At 42.7% G+C, this 20,928-nt stretch overlaps 1 protein-coding gene across 1 annotated transcript in view; it reads right to left on the bottom strand.

Moving 5' to 3' along the window:
- The window catches only part of LOC137341233 (protein shisa-6-like), a 76,639-nt gene that overhangs the window by 17,851 nt on the left and 37,860 nt on the right, over window positions 1-20,928 (bottom strand). The window contains exon 3 of the mRNA XM_068004304.1: window positions 18,346-18,503. Within this exon, the coding sequence (XP_067860405.1) occupies window positions 18,346-18,503 (158 nt within the window). The remainder of the gene's footprint in view (window positions 1-18,345; window positions 18,504-20,928) is intronic.

The raw sequence follows: 20,928 nt of genomic DNA, 5'->3' as shown, positions 1-20,928 counted from the left end.
AGGTATTCTAATTACTTTCATTTTTCCAATTTTCCCCATCTCTCTTCCCTCATCCAATATTTTGCTTACGTGTCCATTCTAAACGTGTGAGTCTGACCATGAGTAAAAGACAGGTTTCTTGAACACTGATATATATATATAAAAATAATACTGAGGCTGATTTTTGTGCCCCTCTGTAGCTCTGGCTGAGATCAGCTCAGATGGCCCCCACGGTCAAACAGCCTGCTGACGCTTTCCACGCAAGCTCAAAACAATGGCCACTTGTAAAGGCCCCAAACGGCAAACAACACATTCAAAACCATACCCACAACATGAGTCAGCACCTTCAGGTGAGAAAATTGGAGAAAAATAATTTTTAAGGATCCTGTGATTTCACCCTCAGTAAACCAAACCAGCTGCTCCCTGAATAATGATGGTCATTAGTAACTGCCCCTTTCTACCAACACGGTGCCGGAACGTAGGTTATTGAACTATTATGATGTTTCTCACTTTTTGCAGTCAAAAGCAATTTACCACAGTCACAGAACAAATCAGATTTGCATAGTAGGACAATCCTACGTGGTAACACTTCTGAGCCCTGCAGTGCTGTATGATTTCATTCAAAACCATTGCTGGTTAGAATGTGGTCGAGCAATGTGATAAACCTTCAGGAGCTGCTAACAAATTCTCGACCAGTGAAATGTCTTATACAATGAAAAATGGAATAACCTTACTGGTAACTCGCAATCCAGGTATTAGAGCTCTAATGGGATAACATTGTGTTGGCTGATGTTAGTGGACAAATACATAATATGATCCTTTGTCTCACAAGACACCTGTTTACCAGAGGTATTAATCCTTTAATTTAAAGCAGCAGATAAAGGCATCTCATTCAAAGGATCACATGAATATAATTCACATCATACAATTTTAAAGTTGCGGGAACAGAGAGACCTGAGGATTCACATACACAAATCTTTGAAAGTGGCAGGACAAATTGATAAGGCTATTAAAAGAGCATATGGTTTCCCTGGCTTTATAAATAGAGGCATAGAGTACAAAAGCAAGGAATTTATGCTAAACCTTTATAAATCACTGGCTAGGCCTCAGCTGGAGTATTGTGTTCAATTCTGGGCACAACACTTTAGGAAGGATTCAAGGTCTTGAAGAGGCTGCAGAGGAGATTTACTAGAATGAAACCAGTGATGAGGGACTTCAGTTATCGGGAGAGACTACAGAAACTGGGATTGTTCCCCTCAGAGCAGAGAAGGTTAAGGGAGATTTAATAGAGGTGTTCAAAATTAAATGGCGTTTTGATAAAGTAAATAAGGAGAAACTGTTTCCATTGGCAGGAGGGTAGATAACCAGAGGACACAGATTTAAAATAATTGGCAAAAGAACCAGGAGGGAGATGAGGAGAATTTTTTTTTAAGCAGCATGTTGTTATAATCGAGAATGCATTGCCTGAAAGGGTGGTAGAAGCTGATACAGAGTGTCAAAGATAGATGTCAGCCTTATCCCCAGAAGTACTCTATATATTGCACCAGCATTTCATTTCACTTTCCGAAACCAGCTAGCTGTATGTCCTCTTGAAGTGAAAATACCCTGTTTCGACAAATGAGTGCAGAATTAGGGGCAATTTGTGCCCACTTGGAGTTGGATTGAGACTGCCCAGCTGTATTTAATTCAGAACTATAACAGTTAATAGCTATAGGAGATTTTTATCTCGAGTATCTGAAGTCCTAATAGAGCTGAAATAGTTTTCCAGCATACTGAACCACCCAGACTTCACTAAATCTTACATCACACAGCAGCATTATCATAGTGACATCCTACCCTGGGGAAATACTGTCGCTTTGCCTCTGTTGAGTTTGCCTCCTGTCATTTGAGCGATGCAATGGATAAACTGTAAACAGGCCCACGGCCCATTCATTGTCTGCACCCCACTGAAGGAAGCCTGCAGAGGTAAGCAGTTGTGAGGTTAGAAAACAATTAGAGTCCTTAAAGTACTGAAGGCAGCAAAATGGAACATCTTAAACTGGTGGAAAAAGTGTTATTGATGTGGCTGAGTAAATTGGAGAGGAAATAATGTAAGATCCCCGATATCGTTGCTGGTAGGTTCTCTGGGACTATGTTTTTTCCAGCTCCCTCACCCATCCTCTCTGTACAATGAGTCATTCATTTCCATAATGGGCTGCCCCCCCCCAATGACCTCAGCCTAGCAGCATCCTTCACGTGTGAGCCAGATTTGGTGTTGGCGAGCTGTTAGGCAGCAGAGGCCACAATAGATGAGCCCAATCGTGTCCTTACCCAACATCTACACACAGCAAAAATGGGCAGAAGCTCTGGCCAGTTTTCCTCTCTCTAGCTCAGACATTGAGCCCAACTATAGCCCTCAATGCTGCTGCTACTAATTGATTAGATAGAATTCTCCTTTCTCTGCAAGTCTCAGTGGTCTTTGGTGGAATGGATTTTGGCAGTTTCAGCCCGTTTTCTAATGGATATGAGTCCGCACCAGAAAGCTGCCTACAAACTGGTACCCTTGACCAGACAGGCCTTCGGGACGACTGGTGCAGGTAAAGAAAAAAAATCACACTGCTATAGTTCAACTTTTCTAAGGTTAGTTTTTCCTCTTGGTGCAGAGAAGAGGGACCTTTACTCTTTGCTGCATCTGACTTGTGAGTATTTGATGCTGACATTGAGAGTCCAAAGCAGAAAATTATTCTATTTCTAACAGTGATCGTTGAGCATAAAAATACCCCAAATTATACAATAATAGGAAAAGTAAATATAAAAATACCACAGAATAGAGCATTTGAAGATGAGAGACTTAATCACCAGTCGCTGCTCTCGCACACGGAGGTGCTTCTTCCAACTCCACAGGACATACACATTCAAACAAGGAGCTTGTAACACACAAGTACTTCAGGCTCCTCTAAAGGGTAAATTGTTGGAACGGACTATTAGTAAGTATGAATACAGAACACATGACTGGAAGTGTAGAGCTTGAAAATGAGACTCTTATTAGGCATGTTGCAGAAATATGCATCAGGTCTACATAGATGTATTTACTGTGTCAATATAACTGTAACTGGTTGAATTAGGGAAAATATCCCTTGAACCTCCAACATTGCATGTTTGAAACATAACATAAAATTGTTCACCAATAAACATGTTGCAAATGTCCATCATAGTACTGTCAACTTCACAGATTATTTCTGGGCAAACTAACATTTTATAAAGACTTATTATGTGCCAAAATTTAACCCAGGGAAAATTCCCAATCATTGGCCCCGATATTAGCGAGGATGCGGGATGGCAGCGGGGGGGGGCAATTGTGCGCGTGGGTAACCCGCCCAATAAAACCTGTCCGTTTCCCATGCGACCGCGGGTCAATTGGAGCCACTTAACGTGGCTTCCGGGTTTGCCGTCCGAAAGCTGCGTAGCGGGCGGACTGCGCACCCGCGTCACAGACTGTCAGCTGGAGGGGCTGTATTTAAAGGGGCAGTCCTCCAAGGACTGCTCCTGGAGCAAACACCCACACAGCACAATGGAGCAGCACAGGGGCAAGGCTGCTCCTAGATTTAGCGATGCCTCACTCCAGGTGTTATTGGATAGGGTGAGGAGGAGGAGGGTTGTCTTCTACCCGGCGGACGGGAGGAAGTGGCCTGCCTCTGCCACCAAGAGGGCCTGGCTCGAGGTGGCAGAGGAGATCACCAGCAGCAGCAGCATCTCCTGCACCTGGAACCAATGCAGGAGGCGCTTCAATGACCTAACTCGGTCAGCCAAAGTGAGTACACTTACTCATTCCCCTACATTCCATCTTCCACATCCCCGCCACAACCCCCCAACTCATTCTGCACTGCCAACACTACTCTATCACATCACTCCTCACACCCACTCAAAGCTCATCCTCAACTTACCTGCACTTCCTCACTTCCCCATTACTCACCCCACCACTACCACTCAACCCAATCCTCATACAATGTCATGGCTCTGTCTCATACTCACCCTCTGATGCATCTCTTTCACGGTCAGCCTCACCCAAACCAATGCATTCAGCGGCTGACCACATCACCTTTACTCACTCACACGTCGTACTTTCTCCCCTTATAGAAGAGTGCCCAGAATGCACGGGAGAGGGCGAGGACCGGAGGGGGGGCCGCAACAGATAGTTGTCCTCACAGACGCGGAGCAGGAGGCACTGGAGCTGAGCCTCACCCTCGAGTGTCTGTCCGTCGGGGACGCCGAGACTGGCACCCGACAAATGTCAGGTGACAGAACTTTAACATTCAGCGCACACAATATCAATTGATGTTAACATGCCCCACCATCTTCAGCACCTCAGTATGCTCATCGCAACATGACACATCTGTCATCATGCTTAATCTTGCCTTCTGTTCTCTTACAGGGCCTGCATGTGACGGCAGGGGACGATTCCTCAGAGGACCTGCCGGCCTCTGAGGGGGCACCGTCACATCTTAGTGAGCCATCCACCAGCGCAGATACTCACAACTCAGTGGGTCCTAGTCCGCAGTTAGTTGGGGTCGCACATGGTGAGTTACCATACACGTGTGAGCACGAGCAGACACTGGTGGCAAGGGCAGCTGTGGAGAGTCTGCTCGGTGGGAGTACTCCTCTCCAGGCTTTGCTCAGCTGGACACAGATGCTGAACCCTGGGGGCCATCTTTAAAAAGGAGAATGATTGAGGGGCAGCAGTACATTTACAAGGTGCTGGAACAGGTGCCATGCGCAGTCTCCACAATAGCACAGAGGATGGAGGAGTCCAACTCCTGCATTAGTGGAATGGTGGCACAGGTAAGGGAGGGAATCTCTGAGATAGTGTCACAGGGACGTGAGGGCATGTCTGAAATATTGTCACGGGTAAGTGTGGGAATGTCTGCGATGGAGAGAAGGCTAGCCTCCATGGAGCTTCAAGCACAGCTCAAAAATGAGTCCATTCAGGCCCTGACAACGGCCCTTCGGACTCAGGGGGAACAACATTCTGCCACCTTAAGCAGGTAGGCAGATATAGTAGCACTGGCCTTACAAAGTTTCACACATGTCCTCCAAACGGTCGTCCCACAGAGTGGTAGGAGTGGTGTGGGCCTGGCCCAGGGAGGGATGATGGCGAAAGGGGACATGGAAGTGGGGACACCATTCAAAGTGCCCCCGTGTCTCACCCGTTATCCCCCTCTCAACCAGTGCCCGCAATGCTGCCTCCTTTCCAGGTGGCCAAGTCTGCCCCTGCACAGGTGCAGGTGGAGCAGTCTTTGGAGGGGCCTTCACGGGCACCAAAACCCAGAGGGTGCAGGCCCAAAGCATCTAATCGGTCAGGGCATGAACAAGAGCAACCTGCCACTACCTCTGCTGCAGCCACAGGGGATGCACCACGAAGAAGTAGTCGGAAGTGAAAGGCGAAGGTTTTGTAAGCACAAAGGGGATGCACAAGGGTGTTTGATGGTTGGTCATGTTTTTTATTTATATTAGCTTTTTGTTAAACTCACATTAAATATTATTATTGTCACCACTACTGCCATGTCTCGGCCATTCTTGACTGGCTTTTGTAATAAGGCCCTTTCATAAGGTTCACCGTGAACGCCGACACTTGATGCCACCCATTGGGTCACTCTACAGTGGGTGCATGTGTAGTTGCAGGACTGTTTTGTGCAGGGAGGGGGCGCTGGTGTGGGCGCTGCTCTTTCCAGGTGGTGTGAGGACTGGACTCTTCACACTTTCTGATGTTAGGAGAACCGTTCCCGTATCAGTGACTCCCTGGCCTCACGAGCAGCCCGGTGAGCTGCTGTTCTGCCCATGGGTTGCTCCTGCTCCTCCTCCACCACCTCCTCCTCCTCCTCAATGTGGATGGCAGATGTGGATGGGGCCTCCTCAAGCGACACCCTCTCTGTTGTGCCTTGTTGTGACACGACTATAATGCGTCCCACTCTGTCTGGTGCGTATTGAAGTGCTCCCCCAGAACGATCAAGGCACCTGGCGCGCAACTTGAGCAGCCCTATAGCATGCTCAATTGTAGACCTGGTAGCGATGTGGCTGTCATGATATCGACACCGTTGGTCAGTGATGGGGTTCCTCAGAGGTGTAATGAGCCATGTGTGCAGGGAGTATCCCTTGTCCCCGAGGAGCCAACCCTTACGGGTGGAAGAGGGGCAGGATATTGGATTCCCGGAGGTTATATGGCGCACAAGTGAAGGAATCTTTTGCGATGGTCACAAACGAGCTGAGTGTTGATGGAGTGATAGCTCTTCCTGTTGATGAACAGTCCTGGCTTGTGTGGAGGTGCTCGTATTGCTATATGGGTGCAATCGATTACACCCTGCACCCATGGGAAGCCAGCCACAGCGTGGAATCCCACTGGCCTCTCCGTCTGGCTGAAGTCGTCCATGGTGAAGTTGACGTAGTGTGAGGCCTTGCAAAACAAGCTGTCGGTGACCTGCCTTATGCACTCGTGTGCAGACGACTGAGAGACCCCGGCGATGTCCCCGGTGGCACCCTGGAATGATTCGGAGGGGAAGAAGTTGAGGGCAGTGGTGACTTTGACAGCAACAGGTAAGGAGATGCTGCTCGGCCCAGCCAGGAGCAGCTCGGCATGAAGGAGGCTGCAGATCTCTGCGACTACCTGGCGACTGACTCTGAGCCTCCGTATGCACTGCTCCTCAGAGAGGTCCAGGAATCTGGACCTCGGTCTGTAGACCCTGTGGCGAAGGTAGTGCCTCCTGCTACATCGCTCTCTCTGTTGTTGTCCTCCGTGCTCTTGTGCAGGTGCCTGTGGTGCAGCACTGTGTTGTGGAGCTCCAGGTGGCGGAGGTGGACGCCGTGCCTGGCGAGGCTGGTGATTTTGCTCGTCCTCAGATGAAGTGATGAATGCAGCCATGGCGCCCCCCATCCTGACGGTGTGAGTTTGAGGGGGTCGCATAGTAGGTAAATATGTTTGCACAGCAGAGTTTTGGGTGGAAAGTAAAAATTTTGAGTGAAAAAACAAAGGTCTTGCAGCCAAAACTTTGTCTGGAAGTGACAGAGTGCCCTGCTGCAATAAATGAGGTTTTCTCCCTGCCTGTCAAATAAGCATTTGCATCTCCCACTGGCTGCTGGCTGAAACACGTCTGTTCCAACAGGGAGCGTTTCGCACAGCACGGGAAACACGCTGAGGATGCTTCAAAATCGCACCCCTGCCAAAATGTCAAGTCAGTCAAGTATTTCAAGTACCTCAGCTATCTGACAAACTATGCAAATTATCATCCCGCCGGCTTTAATTGCCGGTGGGACTCCCGCATTTGAGTGGCGCACGCGCACCCAGATGCATCACTGGGGAGCCCGGAAGTCAGTGGGTTGGAGCCGGGCTTCGAACCCGCTCGGCATTTCAGAGATTTTCGGAGCCCCCCGCCCCCAAAGCACCCACTTCTTCACCCAAAAATCGGCCCCACTGTGTCTGTCTCTTTCTCATTTTCTACGTTTACCTATTTCTCAACCTCCCATGCAGTTTTTATCCGTGTTTGTTTTCTTAATGGCTAATATTTTCTGATTTAGCTGCAATCCTTTTTTTCTCTGACATTCTCATGCATTTCTTATTTTTTCCCTGTGGTGGGGTGAAGGGTTCGAGACAGGTACTCTGTGCACTTGGTGCTGCATCAAATGTTGCTGGGTCAAATATATCAGTGGCTCAATGTTAGACATCCATTTGTGCCCACTAAGAACGGAATTGAGACTGCCCAAACTCATTTTATTTAAAATCACTACAGTCAACAGAGTAAGGAAACAATGATCTCAATATGTTCGGTGAGATTCAAACCCACTGTGTCACCGTGTCCCTGCTCAATATCTTTATCTGTCTTTCTCTACCTCTCTGAGTTCTAGCAGTCTGATTATTAGATGTATCCTTAGATTTTAGAGTGAGGCACTCAATTATTTGCCATCCAGCAAGCAGAGCTTCTTTCTACCTCTAAAGCATCCACCTACAGATTACCATAAAATAGGCACATTTAACCAAACTTCAATTAAATGGAATAGTTAATGCTTTCAAACAAATAGTGAAGTTGCCCTCCTTAACAAAAGCAAATTGCCATAGTGTACTGCACATCACTCAAACTTTGGCCTCTGAGCTATCTCACTAAATTTGCCTTATTTGTTTATGGTGCAAAACATTTTCTGCCACTTGATAGGATGCACTGTTTGCAAACCAACATCATCAGGTACAAGCAGTCTGGTGTTGTAGGTGATTGGTTTAGGATGTAGGTAGATCGAATCGGGCCAGGACCTACTCCGTTAATGGTAGGGCGTTGGGGAGAGTTATAGAACAAAGAGATCTAGGAGTACAGGTTCATAGCTCCTTGAAAGTGGAGTCACAGGTGGATAGGGTGGTGAAGAAGGCATTTGGCATGCTTGGTTTCATTGGTCAGAACATTGAATACAGGAGTTGGGATGTCTTGTTGAAGTTGTACAAGACATTAGTAAGGCCACACTTGGAATACTGTGTGCAGTTCTGGTCACCCTATTATAGAAAGGATATTATTAAACTAGAAAGAGTGCAGAAGAGATTTACTAGGATGCTACCGGGACTTGATAGTTTGACTTCTAGGGAGAGGTTAGATAGACTGGGACTTTTTTCCCTGGAGAGTAGGAGGTTAAGGGGTGATCTTATAGAAGTCTATAAAATAATGAGGGGCATAGATAAGGTAGATAGTCAAAATCTTTTCCCAAAGGTAGGGGAGTCTATAACGAGGGGACATAGATTTAAGGTGAGAGGGGAGAGATACAAAAGGGTCCAGAGGGGCAATTTTTTCACTCAAAGGGTGGTGAGTGTCTGGAACGAGCTGCCAGAGGCAGTAGTAGAGGCGGGTACAATTTTGTCTTTTAAAAAGCATTTGGACAGTTACATGGGTAAGATGGGTATAGAGGGATATGGGCCAAGTGCAGGCAATTGGGACTAGCTTAGTGGTATAAACTGGGCGACACGGACATGTTGGGCCGAAGGGCCTGTTTCCATGTTGTAAACTTCTATGATTCTATGATTCTATGACGTAGACTCCAGCATAATGAATTACTGAGGGGTGGTGCAAAGGTGAAGTTGTGATTCTAAGGGGTGGGGGTGGGGGGGAAGAGAGAGAAAATATTTGGAGGCTTCGTGGGGGTGGGGACCTGAAAGGAGGAATGGGAAGAAATGAATTTAAATGTAAAAGTATCTTTTGATGCACAGTTGATAAATATTTTCAATTACATGAAAGGTAAACAGACAATGCTGTAGCTTTTAGTATGATGTAGTTAATTCTGCTTGTCACAAGAAGGCCTTAGTAACCCGTGGCTGATTAGGTCCAAACTCCCTTGGAAATATTCCACCCAAATTGTTCCCTGCAGGTACTGGCTGTTCTCACAGCAAGCACCAGTACAAATTGTCACTGCTGGGTTTCTGATGATTATCTTGTAACCACCTGTTATTATAATATTATGCGTAAGTGAGAATATGCCATCCTGAAACAGCAGATGCTGATGATGTATCTCTGGGAATATTCTTCTGTGCAGTTTATTTGGTTGAATCATTGGTTTGCTGATAGCTACTGCAAAAAGCATGAGTTCACAGCTGCTAACCCCAGTGTTAAGATCATAAAATGTCATTGTAATAATATTCAGTGATTTGCATGCACGCCAACTAGCAAAAGCTGATTAACAGCTTCAAAAAATCTGACGGTTCAAACCCAGCCCTGAATATAGACCTTATGACATGTGAAGACAAGGGGTAGGCTGAAAGTGCAGAAGGACACAGACTTGTCGTAAATTAAAGATGCAGGTACATCTTGATGATTTGAATGGCATGGTTGCAAATGAAGTAAGTGCAGTTACAGCAATTAAACATATAGAATGGAAAACTATTTCATTGGAAATTTGTCCTTCCAGACAAATGAAGACCACTGTTTTTGTATCCACTTTGTCAGTTGATATTATTTCTATTCTACATCTTGGCGAAACACCATAAGAGGTGTTTCTACATCAAAAGCCCTATATAAATGCAAGTTGTTGTTGTAGTAGTAAAGTTTTCTTTACAAAGATCTTGTGTATTATTCGGTAAATGCAATGATTTCTGCTGACAGTTTGAAGTCTCCCTAATGCAATAAGCATCTTATAAAAAAGGAACAAACTATACGGGTTCAGTTAATTAACCCCAACGGAAAAGTAACAAGTCAAAACTGACATTGCCTAGAGACACTTGCTTTTGTGTGAATGCTGTATTCAGCTTTTTCCTTGTTATATATCTTTGTTGCAATGTGTTGGGCATAACCTTGAATTATCAATCCAGCTAACCCGCTCTAATTAGCCTAATTACTGTAGTGCATAATTGGTACAGGTGAGATAAGAAGTGGCTTAATCAGTGACTTCCTGAAACTTCCTTCTTGAAAGGATTTAAAAAGCAAATGTCATAATCGGGGGAGCTACTGACCCAGGTGGGTCTGTGCTGCAGCTGTGTATTTTAATACAGGCCTCCAATACTAGCAGGCTTATGGTGCATTTTACATTATTCAGAAGAACTTCAAATAGCAGTTCTGCATGTGTTCGCTCCTGATGCTGTGGAATTTGCTCCATTTCTACTGACAACCAGTTTGAATGAGCTCTGTAAACCTGTGCAACAAATCTAATCTATAAGGCTGTCTTTGGGAGGCATACAGAAAAATGAGCCATGGTGAATGGATGCCAAAAAGATGTTGTTTGATATACAGGACAATCCATAGTATGAAGTGTGGTACTTGGCAGCAATACATGGAAGACATAAGATAACATCACAAATCACGAGAACAAAGCTTAATGTTGGAGTTATGTTGTCTTGGAACACACAGTGGAGTGTGTTATTCTTTGCATAATTCCTAGCAGATCTTCTGTGGCATTGCACACAGGTAGTCGGTGACCTGGAGTGCAGTTTCCGATTATTGTTGCAGTCCTGCTGCAATCTGAATACAATAGTGGTTCATCCTTTGCTGTAATATAGAAAATTTACTGATTAGGGCTGGTGATATTGTGCTTTTATTATGGGATGATACAGGGGGATCTTTTTTATATCACACCGTTTTCGATGAAGGGAATGTTGTAAGGAAGGCGGGGTTGTTATATATCAGTGTTATTATAAGGGACTAGAGTATTCATGAAACATATGTGCATCACACAATTTAAATCATATTACTGTCACCGTGGAGATCTTGACTGAACTTTCAATCTTTAACACCTTGGCCTACTTATAATAACCAATGCAATATTTAGGTTGGTGGAGGTGTGGGGAAGATACTCTGCAGCCATAAATAGTGCTCTCTGCCACACTTAATATAAAGAGGGCAGAACAGAATTCTGTCTAACAGTTTGTACAAAAGAGGACATAACAAAAATCCGGCTCACAGTTCATACAAAAGAGGGTGCAACAGCCCGACTTATTTTCAAATAGTCTCAGCTTGAATTTTTTTTTCTCAAAGACCCCAACCATGATTGTGACTCATTCTGGGCTCAGTTTGATCTTCAAAATGTCCAGGTCGCCTCAATTAATAATTCAGACTTACACCTACATTAGGAAACCCCTGTTGTACACATTGCTTTTGAAGTGAGTCCCCCACTGTGGTCATTATAGCTTTGACATCATGTTGCATTATTATCATACTATTTTTTGGTTCTCCTATACCATTACTTTTCAATTAGTCTATTTTAAGTCCTTACTTGATTGCATGACATTTCTGAATGTGAACTTCTTTGCAGGTAGCGATGTTGCTATCGGCGACCAGAGCAATTTAATACCACAGGGTCGTCCATCACTTCCATTCATTTGTCAACCACTTCCATTTCAGTTTGCTTAGAAAATAGTACAATGGGATAAATCTAACAGTTATGTAAAATTGGTATTTTATTGCCTCAACCGTTATTTGTTTTTAGTTTCTGTTCTAATTTTAAGAAAGTTGACAATTTCAGAAAAAAAGCAAAACTCATGTTTTGCCTATCCAAGTTTTGTCAGAAATATTCTGAAGAGTGATAGCTTGGCTAAATTGATAGCAACCTGGGTTCAAGCCCCATTCCAGAATTTGAGCACCTTGTGTAGACTGACACTCCAGTGCAGTGCTAAGGGAGTGTTGCATTCCCACAAGTGCTGTCCTTTTGAGAGTACATTAAACCGATGTCCTTTGGAGAATACGTCAAACCAAAGCCCTTTTGTTCTGCTGCAACGGTTCAGGTACATATTAAAGATCTTTGGCACTATTTGAGTAAGACCAGGGAATTCTCCTGGCATCCTGCTAACATTCCTTCCTCAACCGCCACCAAAAACATCTTGTTATTTGTGGGACCCAGCTGTGTGCAAAATGGTTGCTGTGTTTCCCTACATAACAACAGTGACTGCACTTCAGAGTAATTCATTGTATGTGAAATGCTTCGGGACGTTTCTGAGAGATGTAATAAAGCAGTATATAAATACAAATGCTTTGTCTCATTGTATTTCTAAATCATGGAGGGCTGTACATTCTTCAGTATAAATTCCTTTCAAAGACTTAAATGCTATAATGTTTTGTGACTTGGTCCACATTACACTCTTTCACTAATGTTAAAAACTATAATTTATTTGTGTTATTCCTTCCCTCTTGACTAAGGAAAGATGGCAGTCCATTCAAATCAGTACAAATTTAAAACAGTCTACGTGGGGAGACCCAGTCTTGTGATTCTTCTTTGGGGCAGTAATATATTAAATATTCAGTGCTACTTCTGAGGGCACTTTTGCAGTTGTTGCCAGGGGAATATGTTAGCACTTTCGTCAGTAGGGATAATGGTTTTGGATTTCTGAATGCAGCCCACATGTCCCACCTCACAGCAGGTTCACTACAGGGGCCTGGCATTACTGACCTTCTCTTCTGCAGTCAAGGTTTGTTTCAAGCAAAAGGAAAAAATCTACCCTTCTGTTTTAATTATTTATATATCTGTTGGCAAAACTCCAGGACCAGCACTGAGTCCGGAATCAGTAAGTCAGATTGCAGTTGTGAGATACAAACTATTAAATAGGTGCACTCTCCCTTTTTAAAAAAAAGTTTACTCGTAAACAGAACCATCTTCCAAATGGCTTTCTACTTTGCAATGCCCTGATGTGAAATCTGGGTTTGACCTTCCAGTTTTAATATCCCCTGCTGGACACCAGAACCTATCCTTAGTGCAGTACATTCTGGGAAGTAAATAATTGCAGCCAGCTTGTTTGCGTTCTTAATGCTTTCAAAAAAATTGACTCAATTAATAGTGGTTCTGTTTATTAACCCTTTATAAAAAAAGAGAAGCTTCAGAATACAAGGTGGCCTCAAGGTCACCCCACACAGAATTCACAGCAGGGTGAAGTAGCAATCGCATCCAGCAGTGGCAAACGTTTATATTTTAAATTTAATTATGTAACACAGCAACATATAGTTCAGAACACAGGATCCATTCAACAGCAAAGCAGCGAATTTATAAAATCAGAGTTTTAGTTAAGTAAATCTGAGGATGGGGCAGTAATATCCAAATGATTTAAAATAAAGCCAGTAGTAAAAACTTTGAAGGAATTGCCTTGCATGAGGTTACATAAGTGTGAACTGCAGGTATAGTATCATCCTCATTCTCACTCGGCAACTTGCTGGCAGTAACTTAAGCCATTCAGTGTCATATAAACAAAATCATACTGATTTACCACCTCACCAACTGATATGAGCTGCTAGATCTTTGTTAATGAGTGTGGTTTATGGGACAATGATAATGAAGCATCTACGCCCATCGTTGCAGGAATGTCTTGTTTCACAGAACTCAATATGCAGTCAATTAATAGTCTCTTAAAGGAAAAGAGAACAATTATGAACCCTTACAAAAACCTACAGGTTTTAAAACTAAAGGGATGATTTTCCTAACCCTTGCTCCCAGGGAGCGCCATTTCCATAGGAGCAAAGGTCAGGAAAAAGGTCGGAGACCTGGCTCAACTGGTCTCTGCCCCTTTTACATTGCACCAGATTTCCAAGGCTTTCCAGGAGTTGGGTGAAAATATGGCACCCTGGCCTGCCCCCAAAACCCCACCAACCCGAGAGTCCATGGGGGTACCGGGGCAGACCAAAGACTTCACGGTATACATCTTTTTTTTGGTGTTTGAATCCCACCCTGGCTGTCCAGGTCTAATCTCTATAGGCAATCAGGAGATCCTGATCTCCAACAGCCACCATGCAACTGTAGGCCTGAGTGGTGCACTGTTCCTGTCCAGCACATGGAGCAGGTAAATCTGCTCTGAGATGCATTATATTATCAGGCATGCTACTGTGTTGATATATTCTCTGCAATACAAGAACTACTTGGAGGGGGTGAGGAGGGGGGTGCCCTATAGCGTCTCTCCAACTGCAGAAGAAATTCAAATTTTATAATCGAACCTTAGTGTAGCTCCATTATGGATAGAACTGTATTAAGCAAATATGACCTAATTGCCTTGTACTACATGTCATTTCACCTTCTGTACCTAACATACCTTTATTGTGGATTCTTGTCCTCCTCACAATTTTAAAACTTTGTGAAGTAATACTTACCACGCCACAATTAGTCACTTTTAAAACCCTGTTACTCTCAGGCACCAGTTATGGAGTTTAATATCCTCAGAAACAGGAAATCATGACTGAGAAGTGGAGCAGTTGGAATGCAGGTGTTGTGCTTCCCAGGTATACCTATGTTTCTCTGACCCATTTTACTTTTAATTCAAAGGCAAGAAAGGATGCACACATCCCATTGGTTTAACGAGTGTCTTGTGTCCACTGCACCATGTCCCTGAAATTGACAACCCATGGGGAACAAGTGTCCCACTTTTCATTTAGAAAGATTATATTTTTTTTACTCAGTGGTCCATTTTGGAAAAGTCCAATTTCATGTGATTTACACTGACATAGAATGCATTTTAGCAATATATACAATTGAATTCTTGATATATGCTGCAATTTATCTTTATCTGCCATCTTAAGTCACCAAAAATGAAGCATGTTCATTCTATTATAAACATCTAAAAATGTGACTTGGTGGTACTCCGCTCTTTAAAGAAACTACTGCCTTTCTTTTAGTTATATTAAACCCCGTACACTACATTAGATGACTTATAGATCTCCAGAACTTAAGTGGAATTCTATGACCCATTTATTAGTTACATTTCTGTTATATATCAAGAGTGTAACTAATAAATGGGCCATGGAATTGTGCTTAATAAGTTCTGGAGTAAATAGTGGGGAAGTTACTGGAATCTATCATCAGAGACGGAATGACTGAGCACTTAGACAAGTATGAGCTGATCAAAGGGAGTCAGCATGGATTTGTGAAAGGTAGGTCATTTTTGACTAAATAAGTTGAATTTTTTGAAGTCATTAGCATGGTGGGATAGGTGGGTGTTAATGGATGTTGTCTATATGGACTTCCAGAAGGCATTTGATAAGGTTCCGCACGAGAAGTTATTAGCAAAAATGAAAGCACACGGAATTGGAGGTAACCTTGTGTCATGAGTTGGTAATTTGTTGGGAGGTAAGAGACAGAGAAAGATAAGGGAACATTCTCTGATTGACTGGATGTGACAAATGGTGTTCCCCAGGGATCTGTACTGGGGCCTCAGCTTCTCACCATATATATTAATGACTTGGATGAAGGAATAAAGAGCTGTATTTCCAAGTTTGCTGATGACACTAAGTTAGGAGGCATAGTAAGTTGTGTAGATGGGAGCAGGAATTTAAATAGGGACAAGGACAGGCTAAGTGAGTGGGCAAAACTATGGCAGATGGAGTTCAGTGTGGGGAAGTGTGAGGTCATGTGCATCGAATCTGAGAAAGACAAATCAGAGTATTTTCTTAATGGTGAGAGACTAGGAACTGTGGAGATGCAAAGGGATTTGGGTGTCCATGTACACAGATCACTAAAAGCTAGTGGGCAGGTACAAAAAGTAATCAGAAGAGCTTTCTCTCAAGGGGTCTGGAATACAAAGGGGAAGAAGTTATGCTTCAGTTGTACAGAACCTCTGTCAGACCACCATCTGGAGTACTGTGTTCAGGTTTGGGCATCGGACATCAGGAAAGATATATTGGCCTTGGAGATGGTACATCAGAATGATACCAGGGCTTAAAGGCTTAAATTATGAGAAGCTGCATAAACTTGGTTTGTATTCCCTTGAGATAAGGAGGTTGAGGGGAGATATAGTTGAGGTCTTTAAAATGATAAAAATATTTGATAGAGTAAATAGAGATCAACTATTTCCTCTGTTGGGGGAATCCAGAACAAGGGGTCACAATCTTAAAATTAGAACAAGGCCATTCAGTAGTCAAATCAGGAAGCACCTTTTTCAAACAGAGGGTAATAGAAATCTGGAAAACTCTCCCCCAAAAGGCTGTCCATGCTGGGTCAATTGAACTTTTCAAGACTGAGATGGATAGATTTTTGTTAGGTAAGGGTACCAAAGGATATGAAGCAAAGGCGGGTGAATGAGTTGAGGTACAGATCAGCCATGATCTAATTGAATGGTGGAACAGGCTCGAGGGGCTGAATGGCCTACTCCTGTTCTTATGTGACCCAGTAAGGCCTTATGAAAGAAACAGTATTTTATGTATATTATTATATTGACAACTTACACAACACCAGTAATAGAGATCTGAATGCCTTGTATATATTTATGTGACTGCAAAGATTAACAATACTGAGTGAAGCACAACCTCCCAGGAACTTATGGGCCATCCTATTTGCATGGATATTTGTACATAAATATATGCTATTTCTTAAAAAAAAAAGTTTTTAACATTTGGCTTCCATTTCATAAGGATCCAAGCATAATTAAAATGTGAACTTTTTTTTTAATCAAGATTATGACCATAAACAGATGAGGTTCAGTATGGTGCAGGCCAGATACAGAATAAATCTTCATCCCACACTGCCCCAACAATGTAACTTAACTCCATTCTCAGAGCAGCACTTGTATGTGCCAATGTCACACTGCCATTTCCCAACCCAGCCATCATGCAGGCTCCCTGATCAAAGCTGCCAATTTAGCGATAGTTTAGTGCTGAATGATGGATAGCTTTGTGCTGTTAACTCGTCTCCACTACAAACTGGGTTAACACCTAGGACTTTTAGAGGCAGCAGAAAGAAAAAAAGCTTTCATCCCAAGAGCTTAGACTGGATTTGAACTCAGATCCCAAAAGTACAAGGACAGTGTTATAACCCAATTATTTTTTCTGTTTTCCTTTTACTGCAGGTGCTGCCTGTTTCTCATTCCCCTGGAGGTTAGAATTTGGAATTACTGTTATGGAACATTAAGAACTGAAGACAATTGTTAGACTGACACAGTTTTATTTTTGGAATGGGGAAGACAGAAAGACCTAATCACTAAGGAAAAGTTGACAAGGAGATGTATCATTGATTTTTCAAATTTTGGAAGATTGTTGTAGAGTAGAAGCAGTTCTGAAATATAAATGAATTATTAATAGCCTGACTTGTATTTTGTTAATATGAGGCTATGGCCTACTGTAAATTATGGTTCCTAATTAAAGATAACAAATGAGAAGTATCCTGATTAAGAACTGTTGTAAACCCCTGATACCGAAACAATTTCACCCAATCTCAAAACATATTATTGCACTGCACCAAAGTACATTAAGGTTACAGTTAACAGGCACCTTCATGTTAATGCAGAGTAGTTTTGGGTGTGCACCAATGAGAAAGTGACAATGTATTGTGGAAGTCAGTTCCCAATCTGGATCCCAAATGCACTGAAGCCTCAAGACAATCTCCAGCAGGTAGAATGAGGCTGATTTTGTTCCCAGGTGGTTCACTGGACCCCGTCGAAACATTAGAATTTTATATTTCAATCTTTTTGATGTGATAGAAAATGGACGTTACTGACCACCCACTCCGAACATTAAAAATTAACTACTGAGAAGCAGAGCTTTGCCCACGAGTCCAGGCACACAAATGCAGTGCTCCTTTGTCACTGACCTCAGTGCAATTGCAGCAAGGTGTCTCTAACAGTAAAACTCCGATCTGCCTCAGTTATCAGTCTCTGGCGACATAACTACAGCCTAATTGAAAATAAATTCAAAAATACCCTTACAGAATAAGAGATAGTTAGTGACAAACTCGGACTTAAATGTATGTATTTGTCCAGTTTTTAGTGCACCGAGGTTTGATGAAAGCCTTAGCTTGTTTTGCTCCAAAGCCGTGCTTAGTGTATTACAAGGCATGTGAACTACAGCTTTTTGTTCACTACTGCCTTGTTCAGACACTGTAACAAATACTTTAATAAAAATCTATTATTTCAATGAATGATATGAATCATGAAACACAAATAAGAACTCAGTTTCTTGACGAAGTTCTGCTCACCATGATTGCCCTTGGATGTTCGCACTGGTGTGAAATGGTTTTTGGAGGTTCTAACAGGCGAGTTATCCTTGGGCGATCCATCTATTGCAGTCATATTCTCTCTCTCGTAGTGTGGTACTGGAATCGGTCCCTGGTTTCGTAAAATGTCTGCCAAGGCCCTGTGAAATTTCACAGAAAATAAGGTTTGAAACAAAGTACAGTTATGTCATTTGTTATTAGTGACCCAGTGTTTCTGGGTTTTTCAGAGAGAGTTGTCTGGATCAATATTTGGTTGAATAGTAAGTATTCAAACTTAATGCTGTGATTGGCTGAAACACCATTGTACAACTACTGGTATAGTCACATCAATACATTCCATTCGAACCCCTTGCTGCATCAGCAGTCCTATATTCCTAGTGTGCTTTTTTTTATTGCTGCTAATTCTAATATTGGTCACTGTGGTATCATTCATACAAATGTTGAGCCCATTTTAATCAACAAGTATCAGCGTGATATTTAGAAACTCTAATGCAGTGGCAGCAATGAACAGTGATCAACTTGCACATGTGGCTTTTTAAATTTTTGTTTTGCAAGGATACAATTATAGAGTGTCAGTGATACACCATACATTGTATACAAGGTACAATGCGTTGAAGTGGATTACGCATTGGACACCTTGACCAGTGGTGCATGATTGTGGGTGGCATGTAGATGAACAGATGCCCAAGACAAATGCAGCCTGTGAGCTCCTTTCCTAAGGCCCACCAAGCCCTTGCTGGTTCCTTTTGAGCTCTTTAAACATCCCAAGTTTGGCGGAGTGGAAAAAGTTCATCTCACATTGATGTATTTTGACCAATTAGGAAGTTGCCTTTTTGCACCAATCAGTCTTTACCAGTCCTCCAGCCCAGGAACTTTAAAGAGTTGAAACTTCCAAGTCTTTAAGCTTTGGGAAAGGTGAAGATAGAGGGGACAGGATTGGGGGTGGGGGAAGGTACTGAGAAGAACGAGAGGGGGAGAGAAGGGGAGGGGGACGATGTGCAAGGAGGGGGTCTCATTTTTGTGTATGGGAGCTCGGGCTTCTGTATAATCATATGCAGCCCAGTTACTGCTCTCAACATGTATATTCAACTCACAGCTTCAAAAGGTTGGACATCCCTCACATGGGCACCATGCATTATCATTTACTCTGTTTACTCAGGGGAAGGGGGGGGGGGGGAAGAGAGGTTTTCCAAATTGTGTAGTTCCCCCCTCCCCATTTGACTCTTCCTGAGTGGGTTACTGTGTGCTCCTTCATTTTTCTCTTCTGCCTTGTTTTTTTTTAATCTCACCCATTTCTGTATTACTGCTGAACTCTACCTTGCGTCAAAACAATGTCAAGTGTGGTAAAAGCATCAGTCTGTACACATCTTTACCTTCATTATCACCTCACGTACTAATTTTCCACTTTGAAATACTTTTCATGTCTTCTGTTAGTTGCTCACTGTGATTCCACTTTGGCTATTATATTATTATATTCTATGAGTAAAACCAATTATATCAATGAAGCAATTCTGTATATCACCAGTACTATAGTTTTAAATCTTGGAACAAGTACATACATACATTCCCATTTAAAACATGTGTTTATGCCTCTTTTTTTAAATGAATAAAAAAATGCAATGTTCCAAAGCTCAATAAGTTTGCTTTTTATTAAAGCTGTTCAATAGCTGCTGATATCTCATTTGTTGAAAGAACACGTGATCCTGAACATTTATACCTCCATTTTGTTGGTTCAATAGAATGTAATATAAAATTATACATGAAGTATTTTTTCAGTCAACTGACATAAAGAATCTATTTCTATACAACATGAGAAAAATAACTGTAAAGGGTTCTGAGTAGACATTTAATAATTGTGAATAAAAACATCACTGTAGCACACAACTTGATTTTGTTCAGAAAGCTGGACAAAACTTTGTATGCCACTCATCTTTCATTCTTTGGATCTTTGTTAACATCATCACCCAGTGGAGTTTGCTGTTCTCCAACCCGCGAGCAGGTATTGGAGGAAAAATGGAGTCTATCCTTCCTTTTCCTTTTATTATATGTGGGTTAAATTTCCTGCCCAATTTACAACTTCTGGTTTCAGATCCAATCTCTCTCACCCTCTAGATCCTTTCATTTTACCCTATCTAGTGTTTTATTGATTTAATGCACCATTACAGTAGGTGTGTCTTTGCTCTCTGGCTGAATTGATTTTATCTTTCTAATAAAATGACCAGGTCTCTGTTTGTATATTAACTTGTCCTCATGCACTACACCTATTCCTCTACAGGGCATCTTGCTGTCAATTGTCTGCTTGCATCCTGATAGGTGCATGTACTCTGGTCTTGTGTTTTCACTTTTCTACCTGGACAGAGCTCATTCCATCTCTATTAAATGTGAGTACATGATATTCTAGGTTGCCATTCCTTTAACTCTTCCATTTATAACCCCTTCCATCTTTCTCTATCAACTGGTATTAGGTATATTTCACGACACTAGCAACTTTCGCTGCACCCTACTTCTGGTTATTCAGCTGACTCTTGTTTCTTATCTCAGGTCTTCCATTCTCAGCTATAAACT

The sequence above is a fragment of the Heptranchias perlo genome, chromosome 23 (assembly GCF_035084215.1).
Source record: "Heptranchias perlo isolate sHepPer1 chromosome 23, sHepPer1.hap1, whole genome shotgun sequence".
NCBI classification, from domain to species: Eukaryota; Metazoa; Chordata; class Chondrichthyes; order Hexanchiformes; family Hexanchidae; genus Heptranchias; species Heptranchias perlo.
The sequence above is the reverse complement of the archived record's forward strand: the minus strand, read 5'-3'. Positions and strand labels throughout refer to the sequence as shown.